The following is a 14,206-nucleotide window of genomic DNA, read 5'->3' as shown; positions in this document are numbered from 1 at the left end:
GCTTTTGCAGATTGAGGGATCTGTTTCTCTCTGCGGTTTGTCTTCATGTCTCATCAAAGTGATTCTCCTGAAGTGTTACAAGGAAGAGTCCTTCTGTCATAGAAATAGGGAGAGAGAGGGTGAGGCAGGGCTTTGGCTGGCGGCCCAGCAGCAGGAGAACAGTAACTCCTGCTGCTCACAACATAACACCACACCACACTGATGTCCTGTTGTCACTCCACCACTGAAAGTATTTTCTCTGCCGATATATTCTGTCAGTACTATGTGTACTCTTACCTTATTCAACACCTGTTCCTTTAGCTGGCACCAAGCAAACAGAAACTTCCAGTTGACCAAATACACATTTAGGTGAAAAAGAAAAAATGTCTGCACCAAACTCCAACTTAGTATCTTCTATTTGGCTAACATTGGTATAAACTTCCAACAACACTGTTATATGTATCATGTGGAATTATTTTTTCCTCTATACCGATGATGCTTATCCACCTCATCTTGACATGCAAATCCATTTGAACCGTACCAGCATTATATATTTTTTCTATACGAAAAGCTAAGGTAATGTTTTACCTATGGCAAAGTGTTTCACAGGCCATGCTGACCAACATCTGTCATATGGATGAGCTGTCAGATGACCACTGTAAAACCTAGCAATGGTAGCGTGTTGTGTAGCAATTAAAGCAGGCTCCCATCCAGACCATACTTCAAGAGTTAAGACGTAAGGAAGGAGTAATAAACATGGTCTCTGGTGTCTCATACTGTGTACAGCCAACCACTCCATCCTAAGATATTTGTATATTTCTGTATATATTTTTTTGTATTCAAACATTGCCCAGCTTCTGCCTTTGCTCTGTGTGTTGTGTTTCTTATCAATAACGTAAGAATCTCAAAGCATGTCAAAGGCTCCACATCCTGTAGCTGGTGGAACCAACGATTGGAGAACGCTTTGACATTCACATAATTACAATTCATATAGTTCACTCAGTGGTGCACATTGAGCTATAGAAGGCAGAAGCTCAGCATAAGCACACAGGCACTTTGGGTGGAAACTGGCTGTTGTTGGAGTTGAACCTGGGATCTTGTAATGTACAGGATAATCACAGAAACTGTCAGAATGCTCAACTTCATGTGCATGAAGAGTCAACCTGCAGCTTGCTCCTGACATCTTTCGGACATCTGATGTGTTTTTGTAATTAAAAGAACACTGACCTGCCATGTGAGTCCAACTGGGACTCTGACACTCTAATCCTCTTCTTGTCACAATGTTAAGTCCAGTGATGGGAAAAATGGAGACATCTTTGACGTCTTAGTTCTGCCACATCTGTCTGTGGAAAAGACTTCAGTTTGCACAGTCAGTCTGTCACACACACACACACACACACACACACACACACACACACACTGTCACACACACATTATTCAGCAACCACCACAGGTTCACTAAGGTTGACGTTAGAAGTACATCCAGAAAACAAGATGGTACTTTATCCATTTCTATTTACTGTGCAGCTGTTTTTCTGAGCAATCCAATAAAACCTTACTGATTATGTAATATCTTTACAAATAAACACACACACACACACAAACACACACACACACACACACATCTAATTGGTGGCTTTTAAACAGGTTGTAGTCTGACAATTGTCTCTGTGGGTCAGATTGGATGATTTGCTGCTGCCCAGCTTGATCCATTTTACATAAGAATCACAACTAATCTGCCAGGGATTTGACAGACCTTGTGTGTTTGTGTGTGTATTTGTGTGTGTGCAGACATCTGGGTGCATGGCCTGGTGTAGCTGCATATGTGTTAGTGAACATACGTGCTTGTGGGGGGGCTGTGCCTCTGTTGTGCACATGTGCGAGCTAGAAAAGCGCATTGGTACATAAGATTATTTGTTTGTAAACCCCATGCGCTGTAGAATTAGAGGAAGAGAGTCATTGGTTTGAACAAAATGATAAATTATATGGATTTGTGGAGTTACTTATTTAAAAAAAAGGATTATCTATACAAAGGATAGAAATTAAAACCACTAGATGAAAAGGTTACAAATATAAAAACAAGTGGAGAAGAAATGTGCCTTGTGTCAAATTGTTTGACATTGCAGTGGGGACATGAACTAAATGAAAGATATATGCACAGTCTGTGTGCGTTTCACCGTGTCTATAGTTCCACATGCTGCAAATTAAGACAGTTAATGCTGGAATCAATATCATATTTTCAACTTTCTGTAATGACAGATAACAATGCTGGTATTCTACTTGAGGAAAGCAATGAAATTGCAAATATACAATGAATCTCGACCAACTTTAATTACTGCAAGCAGTGGGACAACATTCCAGGCTTATTCACACACTTCTGAGAATGTGCCTGCGGCTGTTTCACATTAGAATTGATGCTTCCTTGCATTTAATCAGATTCCCGGCAGCTGGAAGGCTTTTCCTTCGTAGCAGCTGATGATATGCAGCTAACCGCATCAGCTAGCTGTCAATGCTAACTTTTCACTCAAACTGGCTGGTAATTTAGCTTTTGTGCTACTTTTTGTATATTAAAACAGGACACTGGACTTCCTTTTCACTGTTCTTGTAATGCAACCATTTGTGTTTGGGCTGAAACTAATGATTATTTTATGATCATTAAACTTATTGTTTTTGATAAAATGTCAGAAAATAGGGAAAATGCCTATCATCACTTCCTAAAGTGCCCAAGGTAATGCCATCAAATTGCTTGTTTTCTTTGAACTGCAGTCAAAAGACCGAAAAAGAAATCAGGAAATCATTAAGATGGGAATGTTGAATAAAAAGTGGCATAAATGATTATTATTTGTTTCTGCTCTAGTTTTGTGAAGTTGTGTCAGCGCTTGTTGTATGTATTCATATTGCCTTTTATACCTGGACAAGAAGTCCCGGAGGTTTTTAGAGACGTTTGGTGATCTTACTTAACAACACGTAGTGGCAGAGCATTGAACAGGCAGAGGTGTTCACTGCCTTGCTCGAAGACCCCACTTAGCCCTGAAACTGCTTCTTTTCCTTCTCCTCCTTTACTGCATTATTGCTCTCTTCTGCCATCTTTCCATCCAACATCTGTACCCTCATCTCTGCAGGGTCGGAATTTGTCTGTCCCGATGGATGGTGTGTGTGTGTGTGTGTGTGTGTGAGAGAGAGAGAGAGTGCCCACCAGGCTCTATGAGTCTATCCAGTTTATCCGACAGTATGCTGGCCCTCTGCCATACCTCTGATAGAAGAAGGAATGTATTGTGACAGCGCGGTGTGATTGTGTCACTTGTCACGCACTTGGATTCAGTGTTTTTGTGTGTTTACTTTTTTGAAAACGTGTCTCTGTTTGATAGCATGTTTCTCTGTGTGTATGTGTGTGTGTGTGTGTGTGTGTGTGTGTGTGTGTGTGTGTGTGTGTGTGTGTAAGACCAGTCAGCTGGCCCCCTAATTACATTCCATTACACATTCACCTTTCTCCTCAAACATTCCATAAAGTCTCTTTGCCTTCCAGGCTTCCTCTAAGGGCCCTTGCAGTGTGTGTTTTTGCAGTATGTATGTGTGTGTTTGTGTGTGTGTGTGTGTGTGTGCGTGTGTATGAGTCCTGCTTGTACATGATGAGTGAATCTTTATTTCCAGGCTTTACAGAGACGTAAAACAGGGGATGCCTATTTTGTGTATTTGCGTGTGTGTGTGTGTATGTGTGTGTCTGTGTGTTAGATAGAAAATAAGAAACCTGTGTCAGATTAATCCTGGGTAATATAAATATTTTGCTCAAACCACTATTATTAGCTTCTTGTCTAGCTCTCTGCCTTTTTCTTACCAGCAGTTTGTTGTTTGTCCATTTGAAGAACTATTTCCTGTCTGTGTTCCACTCTCTAATTTCAATGTGTGTGTTTTCGATTAGCACTGTCACTGTAATAATAGCATGTTACAGGCTGAAAACTGTGTGTGTGTGTGTGTGTGGGGGGGCTTTCTGGAGAAATTGGGTGGAGAGTTAAGTGGTTAAGCATCTGTAAGTGAACTGAAAATGAGGGTGTGTGAGAGTGTGTGTGTGTGTGTGTGTGTGTGTGTGTTTGCTTAACTAGGTCAGCCAATGGCTCATGAAAGTCATCCAGGTGTCCTGAGACACCACTGCCCACAAAGCAGACAGAACATGACGGAGAGGGGGAAGACTAGAAGGGAAATGCACTTAGACTCAGAGAGGGACATAAACTGATGAATTCCTGTAAATCCTATATTGCCATAAAACAATCCAGCTCATTCATTTGTATCATTGTACAACCAGAGGTATTACATAAAAAGCTAACTTGGTATAAACGCTATGACACAATTTCTGATGACTGAAAATGTTACATTGTCTCATAGTATTTGTAGCTAGTCATATTGCCCTGTTCCTGTTGTGTGGTATGTTTGGTTATTTTATGAGAAAGAAATGCAACTGTATCAGAGTTTCTCCTAGAATGGTATTTTTGTCCTTTTCTGTTTTCAGAATCCATTAGAACAGTAACTGTAACACTTTCAGTTTGCATATAAAAAACCTGAAGAGAAACACCAGAAATCTTTAAAGTCAAAATATTGCGAAACATTTTTTATGCAAAGCGAAAAAAAGTTTGCTGGGAATGAAACAAAATCTGTTGTGTGGGTGAAGCAGGATAACTAAACATCCCCCAAAGTGCCCTCATAAAACACATAAATGCCATTTTTCATCACATTTTACACAGTTTTTTTATTTGCCGTTTGACTGACCCTTTTTTAATTTTATAATCTTGCATGAGGTTGGAGAAATTGATGCAGGATTAAAGGCAGTTGTTAAATAACAACATTTTAATCTTATCCTCATCTACATAATGTTATCACATTAACTAAGCTGTGTTAGTCTCGCATAATCACTTTCGTTGAATGTAAGAAAGAAAGTAGGTGGGCTATAAGTTGTTTTGTTTGAACTAAAACTATAGTTTTGGGTTGACTAAAGCTTAAATATAAAAGGACATTCAATCAAGCAAATCACAAACAGAAAACTTTAGTAAATGCGGAAAGTGCTCTGAATGTTGATGCTCCCGATATTAATAATGGAAAGTCATGTCAGCTACAGAGTGCAACGTTTCCAGTTGACACAACACACTGTATCAGTGATGTGTATTTCTCCATTAAATTCAATGTAAGGGCAATTGCATTCATGAAGAAGGTTCACAAATCCACAGGATGAATGGAAAAGTTCTGACAGATAACACTGTTGCACTCAAAATGAGACTGTTAAGAAATAAATTTGCATGCTTTACATGTTCTGACTAACTGTATTTGGGGAGTGAGCCCTGTCTACATCATTAGTTTTGGCACCTTTTTGGCAGGTGCCCATATTAACTAATGATCCAACTGCTCTGAGATGGTATCAATTTACAGCCAATCAAAGCAAAATGTGACCCAGACCGCGGTAATCCGCCTCTGAGCTTGATAAAAAACACAAAAACCACACCTTCAAACCAACCACACTGGATCACAATAATCTTAGTTCATTGAGTGAAAATTAAACTACTTACATAACTTTGTAGAGTAATAACTGATAATACAGTTACATTTTGTAAACTTTGAACATGTCAATGATTTCGCTTTATTTCAAACAATCTTTGACCAAATCTGGGATTTAACCCAAGATACTGACCTTATATAAGCATGATGAACTGAACTCAAATTGCGTAGGGAGAAAGATGAGAGAGGCTAATTTCCTGTGTTACACCGGGGGCAACTGCAGTGTTTGTGGGTAAACAGACAGGGAGAGAGTGACAACAGCAGCAACAAATACCAATCACAACCATCATTTCCTCTGCAAGAGGAAGTGAAACTGGAGCAAGTGTTGACAGGAGATGGAGGAATGAGATATTATACATCAGCCCTCGGTCGCTGTACGTCTCTCTCGCTCTCTCTCCCCCCCTCCCTTTTATGTATTTATATATATTTAGATATTTAGATATTTGCATTTCCTTCTGCTGTTATTTAATTTCAGTTCAAACCAAGTATAAGAATTGTAATTATACAAATCCATGACTAACCCAGTATATATCACTGAATGAAGTGAGAACCATGTAATGTGATTTTATTAATTCGATGGGGATCACCTGAATGCCTCATTGAACAGCTGATGGTGCACAATAGATTACAGGATACTGATGGCTTCAAATGATGCTGTACAGTTGTTATGATTCAAGTATGAAATGGTTGCATTTATTTAGTGGCTTAGGCCTTCCCGGTCTATTATGATGTATTTGTTCTAGAAATCAGGTCAAGGGGTCAATTGGGACACCGCTACTGATTCTGTTCACTCTAATAGCACCCAAAGGTTATCTGCATACCTTGCAAATATAGTTAGTTTTCAAGGCTAAATTACATGACCACTGTTTGTCTCCATAGGGTGATGCGCTCCCCTCGTCGCTGGTCGACCTGGTGAGGAACTCTCCCATCTCCTCTGTGGACGACTTGAAGCTGCTGCTGCAGGAGACCAATGCAATAGGTACTGATGACCACCGCACACACACACACACGCGCACACACACACACACACACACTAATAACAGACTTGGAGGAGGTAAGCGTTTTTGTGTGTCTACAGAGGCCTGAAGAGATAGGAATGCAGTAAGGGAGAGCATCAGCATACATGCCGGGCTCCATGTTAAGGCAATATTTAGCCAAAAAAGCAGCAGCAAGAATAATGAATGACAATGACCACCTTGATTGAGAGAGAGAGAGAGAGAGAGAGAGAGAGAGAGAGAGAGCGAGAGAGAGAGAACAAACACGGACAATAAAACAAAAAATCGACATAAAAACTAATACAAAACACAATTAAATTAACTTAAAGCTACACATCTTTAGAGATGATTTTTAAGTCTTTTAAAGAGAAAAAACATGCCTTCACCATCCCAGTCACAAGGACGTCAACATCCTTTATCTTTAAATAGTATTCGAAAAGCGGGCTCTAACCAGAGAAAAAGAGAGAGGGAGAAAGAGATAGAGAGAGAGAGAGAGAGAGAGCGAGAGAGAGAGAGAGCGAAAAGAGAGCTGTAACCTTGGATTTTGTTTCGGACAATCTGAGACAGAGAGAGAGAAACTTCCAGCACAAGGTCGCTGCATTGTTCTCCTGCTCTGGATTCCTCTCCGTGCTTTGAAATATGGATGTGTGTGTGTGTGTGACAGAAAAGATGCACCCCCTAAAAACAGTCAGACACATGCGCAGGCAACTTGGCGGGTGATTAAAAAATTCATTAATCTTATCCTTCTGAAGAATCAAGTCACATACATATGTTAATAGACAGCTCTTTGATCAACCCATATGAATAAATAACACAGCAGCACAACAAGAGAGGAACCAACAGAGGGGAGGATCCTCAGAAACAGGGCACGAGGAAGTGACTCAAAGTGTTTTTTTTTATAAAGAAACTCTTTTTTTTTGCTGAAGCCTGTGAGTTTGGGAGCAAGTTTTTTTAAGGGCAGTAGATGCATGATTTATTGGCTTGATCTGCGTGTTGCCAATATTGTGTTTTTTACCATACAGTGTTTGTTTTGTGGTCAGATTTTGTTGCTTGTCCTCGCATATTTTGTGTTGACATTAGCACTTAGGTCAAAGCACCACTGTGCCTAAGTACAGCTGCTAGGGTTTGGACTGTTGTTACTTGAGCAGATGTTTGAAACAAATAAGATTTCCTGTGAGTTACAGAACCAGTTTGCTGATTCTTATTGGCCAACTGGCTATGACAGAATTGTGACTATATAAATGTAAGAGGAAGAAAGCAAAAGTAGCTACACTTAACGGCACTGATAAAATTACAAACTACTTTTCGAGAACAATAAGAACCTGTTCTCTTTCTGCACCAGGCAGTTAATCAGCGCACACACACACACACACACACACACACACACACACACACACACACACACACACACACACACACAGTGACCTAAAGCAGTCTACACCTGGGATATAATTAGGACTAAGGGGCAACAGTGTGAAATAACAACATATGTAAGAGTGCAAACACTCACAGACCCACACAAGAGCTATACTTAACATCTCATATCTCTCGTCAATAGTATTCTTGACATTGCGGAGACAAATTGCTGCAGAAAATAGCCTAATTGTTTTACCCAGAGGAGAAAAAATGGCTTCCTTTTTGCGTTGAACAATGAGCTTTGCTAAAAACTGCCCTAACAGCCTCACATGCTTTACAGATTTCTCTCATCGCTTGTAATATTGTTGGCTCAATGTGGCTCCTATTTCAGAAAGAAGTTGGAAGATATCATTGTAAATTGACTTTATTAACTCATTGTTTTTGTTTTTGTCTCACCCCTCCCCCCATATTTGCCCTCCTTTTAATCTCCCCTCCTTGCCTGTCTTTTTCTGTAGAAGAGGAAGAAGACAAGCATGATATTCTCACAAACCACACCCATGGCCGATATACTAGAAGCCTTGGTAGGTTTCCTTATCTATTTGTGTCCCTTCCTGTGTCTTTTTCTATCCTTCTGCTTCTGCCATCTGTCTCTCAACACTTCCTATGCCTTCCTACCAAATATCCCTTTCTCATTTTCTTCTTGCTCCCTCTCCTACCAGTGGAGGCGCAGCCGGCTCAGCAGGCGATGTGTAAAGTTCGGACGGAGGTGATGGAGGTGACCAGGTCCATGTTGGACCGCCGCAATGCCAACTTCCTGTTATGGCCACCATGCGTGGAGGTGCAGAGATGTTCGGGCTGCTGTAACACCAGACTGTTGCAGTGTGTCCCCACCGTCACCTCCAGCAGATACCTGCAGGTACACAGTACATATAGCAGCTGCCATGAGGAAAATGTAGTTTCTATTGGACAAAGCCAGGCCAGCTGTTTCCGGTTTCTAGTCTTGAAGATGCAACAGGCTCTTAATTTTTGGCGTCATTTAGCAAAGATTCCATAATAATCTTTCATCATATTGTAATTCAGGTGGTCAGGGAGAAAACTAGACTCCTCCTGGGTCTGTTTTGAGGCTTTAGATAATTTTCATACTATTATTTTCATAATTTGCATTCTACCCACTACAACTTTAGTGTAATACTAAGCTAAGCTAGTATGCTAATGGATCAAGCTACATATTAAAGACATACTTTTACTTTTATTTAATTTTATGTATTTATAGTCATACCAGTAGTATCAATATTCTCATCTCACTTTTTATCAAAGGCTCACAAGATTTAAAAAGCTCTGTGTTGTCATTTTAATATGATCGCTCCAATGGATGATGTGCAACCTTTGGGTAGAGAGTGCATGTTAATATGCTAAACCTGATTCTATACATGATGTAACTTCAAGAGCAAGTAACTCAACATTTATTTCTCCAGCAATTTATACATCAGTAAGTTTTGGAATGCAGTAACCACATTTCATGGAATTACAGTATTAGCTTGTTTGGAAACGTCTTCAACCAATCAGATTGCTCTGCTGCTGGTTGCAACTGGTGCCATTGCACAGCAACAGTATGTTGGTTTACGTGAAACAAAACAATGAGATTTATTTGTTGGAGTTCTCTTCGTGTAGTTTCTGTGGGATTGTCTGGATTGTGTCTGTACCCCAAACTTTATTAAAACCTGATTTGTGTCAGATTTTGTGTGCTAATCTTTTTGATTTGTTTCTGCCTCCTATCCAGGTGATAAAAATCCAGTACATAAACAGGAAAGCCCACTACGACAAAGCCATCATCTCAGTGGAAGACCACATCAGCTGCAGGTGTCAACCTCTCTCATCTTCCTCATCCTCCTCATCTTCCTCTTCCTCCTCATCTGTTCCCATGTCTCACTCCTCCATTCAGAGCAACCCCAACCCCCCTCTACCTCCTCCTCCGCAGCCTCCCCCATCCTCCCACCTTCCTTTGCCCCTCCCCAGGACCGTCCACCAAGCTCCACCAAAGACTCACGCTTCCAAGGCCGACCTCCATCGCCACGACGACCTGAAGCACAACCAGCAGCACTACCACACAGAGGAGCGTGAGCCCGTGGCGAGGCAGTGGCAGCAGGGCAGTTACACCCAGCTGGTGCACTGGACGCAGCCCAGGGTGCAACAGGGGCCCACACACGTGCAGCCGGGGGTGCACCAGCCGATTGCTGGGGTGCTCGGGTCAGTTAGCAGCTGGCCATCTGAAGCGAGGGCGGCGCATAGCATCATGGGAAATACACAGCAGGTCGGGCACGGGAGTGGGTATGACGGGAGCAGGGAGGAAAGCGGCATGCATGTAGCAAACAGCGGTGGGGGAGTGCATCATCCAGATCACACGCAGAGGCAGCAACAGTTGTTGCAGCATCAGCAAAGGGAGCAGTTTCTGCAGCAATATCAGAATCCTCATCAGCCACATCATCCACAGCAGTTCAGACATGGAGCAGCTGAGGACCAAGAACTGAGGACACGATATCGACTTAACACTCCCCAATCAGACAGCGCCTCTCCGCCTGACAGCCCAACTGAGCCGCCCAAATTAGAAGAAAACCCCACCAATCCAATGACCACCAATCAGAAATACTCAGTGACCAGCCAAACGATTACAGAGGTCACGAAACACAAACAGACTGAGACTGCTACGACCAGTCAAAAAGAAGGGAACCCAAGGGAAGAAAGCGGGTCCGCCAATAGTGGGGATTCGGCCGGGGCAGAGCTGGCCAATCAGGGGAAGGAAAAAGACTCAAATCTGACCAGCAGGGTTAGTCATTTAACAAAGGAGGCGAGACAAAAAGTTCTGGAGATAATACAGAGGGAACCGGATCGACAGACTCATCCTCATCCGCATCATGCTCTGCAAAGACCAAAGCCGACCACATTTAAAACAGGTACGGCTCATCTGTGTGAGAATGTGTATAAGTGTGGATGAAAGTTGGTTTTACATGTCACTGGTCACTTTTTCCAAATGTATTTTAATATGAGTTCTTACAACAATACAGATTGGACCTTTATGTAGTGTAAGAGGCAGTCCAGGCAGTTCATTAAGTTTGGGGACTCCCAAGATTATTATGTAATATTTTAAAAGTGAAACAGCAGAAGCCGAGATAGCCTGACTTGTAGTCTTTGATATAGGTCAAGCTCCAAAAACATTGGATTCTACATTTCCCATAATGCCATACAGCAATGTCTTTCGTTAAGCCTTTTCTGACATGTCAACCACATCTTTAAAACTCCACCTCCAATGTTTGGAACACAGGCTTTTTATTGCAATATGTATCTAATGTCATATATCGATGACATCTAAAGCCCAATTTGAGATACGAGACAACCCTGATGACATAACTATGACAGAGGGGAGACAGAAGGGTAACCACTACTATAACCGCTACAGTCCAGTTGCCAAGTGTGTGTTGTCTCAGTGGTAGAGCATGACCACATGTGTCCTGCTAGTTTTTCTAAACCTTCTGAGAGCTCTGCTATCTGAGAGCTGGACTTCCCACTGCTTTATGTTTGACTAAAACCTGCAGGCGGTCACACACTTTGTCACGCAGACGTCTGTCTATGAGCTGCCCTTCAGAGTGCAGTTTGAAACACTGCAGGCGCTATACACACTCTGTGTTTATTCTTCCCTGGCGCAATATACAGCTATTGAAACCAAGATGAAACAGTTGGTCATGTGATTCATTTTTAGCTTAGTTCCCTTTTTTAATTTCTTTTTATGTTATTTTTTTCAATCTGGTGTTTTTCTTCCATTCATTGTTTTTTTCCCCTCTGTGTCTAATGGTTGTTCCCTGCCTTCCAGAGACAGTCCTTAAAACTTAAGAGAACACAAAACTCAGCCTCCAGTGTCAGAGTCAGATGCTTTAGTGTCACACTTCCTTCTGCTTTGCTGTTTTTTAGCTGTTTGAACAAATGACCAGTGTTGTGCATTTTCTGATGAGGAAAGTCTTATTATTATTTTGCTAATCTCTCACAAATTACATCTTTGACACCACTAATCAGATTTGAATGTATATTTTAAAAAGATGGGAGCTGCATTCATAGTTGGTTGGAAAAAGAAGACTCACTGTTAACTTTTACACTTTCTGTGTCCTCTGCCTTCTCTTGATTTCCCTCAGCCCTCTCTACTGCGGCCCCCATATCACCCTCAGCCCGTCAGGCCCCGTTCCGTCCAGCCTTGCCTCGCCGCAGGAGGAAACACCGCAAACGCATCAGTAAAGCAGCCATCAGAGCCATGATCATGTAGAGCTGCAGGTGAGCGAATGAGCCTGAGGGATGGAGGGAGGGGTAATAATCCTGCCTTAGTAAACTGAGGCAGAATGGGGACATAATGAGAGAGAGGATGATGGTCTAAATCATCTGTGCAACAGTATTCTCAGTAAACTGAGTCTTAGATCCACCTGCAGCTTCACACATTTTTTTTTTCTGCCATTTCTATAGATTATTTCCTGTGAATCAACATCTTTATACGACTGCTTTAAAGTAGTATAGAAAAATTGTTTGCTGGAAAAAAAAATTGTCTGTGCAAAAGGATGGAGGTGAATGTAAAATATATGTACCGCATTTGCAAATAAATAAGTTTATTACAAAATAAAAGTTGGTAAAAGTCAAAAGAGACTGAGGGAGAATGACTACAGACTACAGTTATATGTTTAAAAAAGGTTGTAAGATTAATTAATTTAGCAGTGTAAACACATAAAAAATATGGCTTATTTATTGTATGATTTTCTCTTTCCCTGACAGGATGGTAAAGCTAACCAAAAGTCAGACAAATTGAACCAAAGTACTATGGAGAGAAAAGAAACATGGGATTCTTGATGTGGGATGATTGTCTCTGTGGACGGTTACTGAGGGATCCACAGAGGGGATTGGACATGGGCCGCTGTTTTTTAATTGGACAGCTTTGCTGAACGCCACCTTTCTTGCTCCAGAGCTGCCGCAGAGCGTCCGGCTTTTGGATATATTTTAAGTGCAATCTTATTAAACTCTTTGGAAAAGAGGATATTCATCACACTAAACACTGGATTTCATCCCAAAACGTGGATCGATGGAAGATTATAATACATCCCATGGTAGACTGGTGGTCTCTTCATGCAGTTGACAGCCATTGATTGGCTGATTTAACATATTTGACTTCTAGCTCAACTACTGATTGGTCCACAAATGGAGAACTTGACAATGACTTGGACTAAGAAGTCATTACTGGGGGCTAAATGTGGAGCTCAAGATACAATTCGAAAAGTGGAGAACTGGATTTCTACACTTGGACAATAACTGGAAAACTGGAGAGTGCAACTGAGGCCTCAATGCCAAACATTTCTGTTATCCTACAATGTCTGAATCTAACTGTATCTAACACTGGAGTAGCCATACACTGATCATACTACATTAACTAGAGAAGTGCTCTACGTGAACTGTAGCTTAATGTACTGGAACATATCAATAACCTGCTCATTTTGTACTACTGCCAGATTGAAATGGAATAACAACCAAATGCCTGCCTAGATAACATGCTATGAATAACCACATTAAAGCAAGTCTTAAAGACCTGGCTTTTAGAGATGAGCCAGTTATAGCCAACATTGTATGTCAAAATGCTTTTAGAAAATGATTCTTTTTGGGGGGGGGGGGAGAAAAACTTTATTTCTTAACTTATTTAAAAAGGAGGATGAACGCCTCCAGTTCTCAAGTGTAATTATTGTTGCGGACATGTTTCAGATTAAAATTATTGGTTGTACAACTGTTATTGTTATGAATGTTATTTTTAGTAAAAAATAAAAATGTTCAACGCATATTTGTCTATAGTTGTCTACTTTCAGATTTTGTGTACGTGTTTGAGTGTTCATGCATGTGTATATCTGTGTGACATGTCAATGCATGAATATAATGCATTGTGCATGTAAAGTGTGTGTGCATGTGTGTTTAGCTGTGTACTTGCACTCATGCAGTAGACTCTGCTACTCTTTGCCCTATGACTGAGCGCCTGCAGCTCTGTCACGCAAAGCGAGGCAGGGGTCAGCACAAATGTCTGGTTGCTATAGGAACTCTCAGACGGACACGTCAACAGAGAAGTATCGCATGGTGAAAGAGAGACGGGGGAAAACGGGGGGGTTGTCAGTGCAGGAATGGACAGAAGATGAACGGCTGAGAGGGGGAGGGACGAAGAGAGGGTGAAGGCCCGGTTTGGGGTGGAGTGAAATGAAACATCACAGTGAAGTAAAAAGGAAAAAAAGACAGCAGGGTCAAAAAAATTAAATGGCAATTAGGGTAGT

General features: G+C 41.3%; 1 protein-coding gene across 2 annotated transcripts in view; it reads left to right on the top strand.

Moving 5' to 3' along the window:
* The window catches only part of si:ch211-79m20.1 (bromodomain-containing protein 4), a 14,973-nt gene extending 1,248 nt beyond the window's left edge, over window positions 1-13,725 (top strand). The window contains exons 2-7 of one of the 2 annotated variants that reach the window (XM_034884697.1): window positions 6,400-6,499; window positions 8,390-8,452; window positions 8,591-8,787; window positions 9,652-10,822; window positions 12,053-12,188; window positions 12,678-13,725. In XM_034884697.1, coding sequence (XP_034740588.1) covers window positions 6,400-6,499; window positions 8,390-8,452; window positions 8,591-8,787; window positions 9,652-10,822; window positions 12,053-12,180 — 1,659 coding nt within the window. In that variant the 3' untranslated portion in view covers window positions 12,181-12,188; window positions 12,678-13,725. Of the gene's footprint in view, window positions 1-6,399; window positions 6,500-8,386; window positions 8,453-8,590; window positions 8,788-9,651; window positions 10,823-12,052; window positions 12,189-12,677 lie in introns of both variants that reach the window. The other variant, XM_034884692.1, reaches the window with a different exon arrangement.
* The last annotated feature ends 481 nt before the right edge of the window (window positions 13,726-14,206 follow it).

Source organism: Etheostoma cragini, chromosome 2 (genome assembly GCF_013103735.1).
Source record: "Etheostoma cragini isolate CJK2018 chromosome 2, CSU_Ecrag_1.0, whole genome shotgun sequence".
Taxonomy (NCBI): Eukaryota; Metazoa; Chordata; class Actinopteri; order Perciformes; family Percidae; genus Etheostoma; species Etheostoma cragini.
Note: the sequence above shows the minus strand (reverse complement) of the source record. Positions and strands in the feature narration are given on the sequence as shown.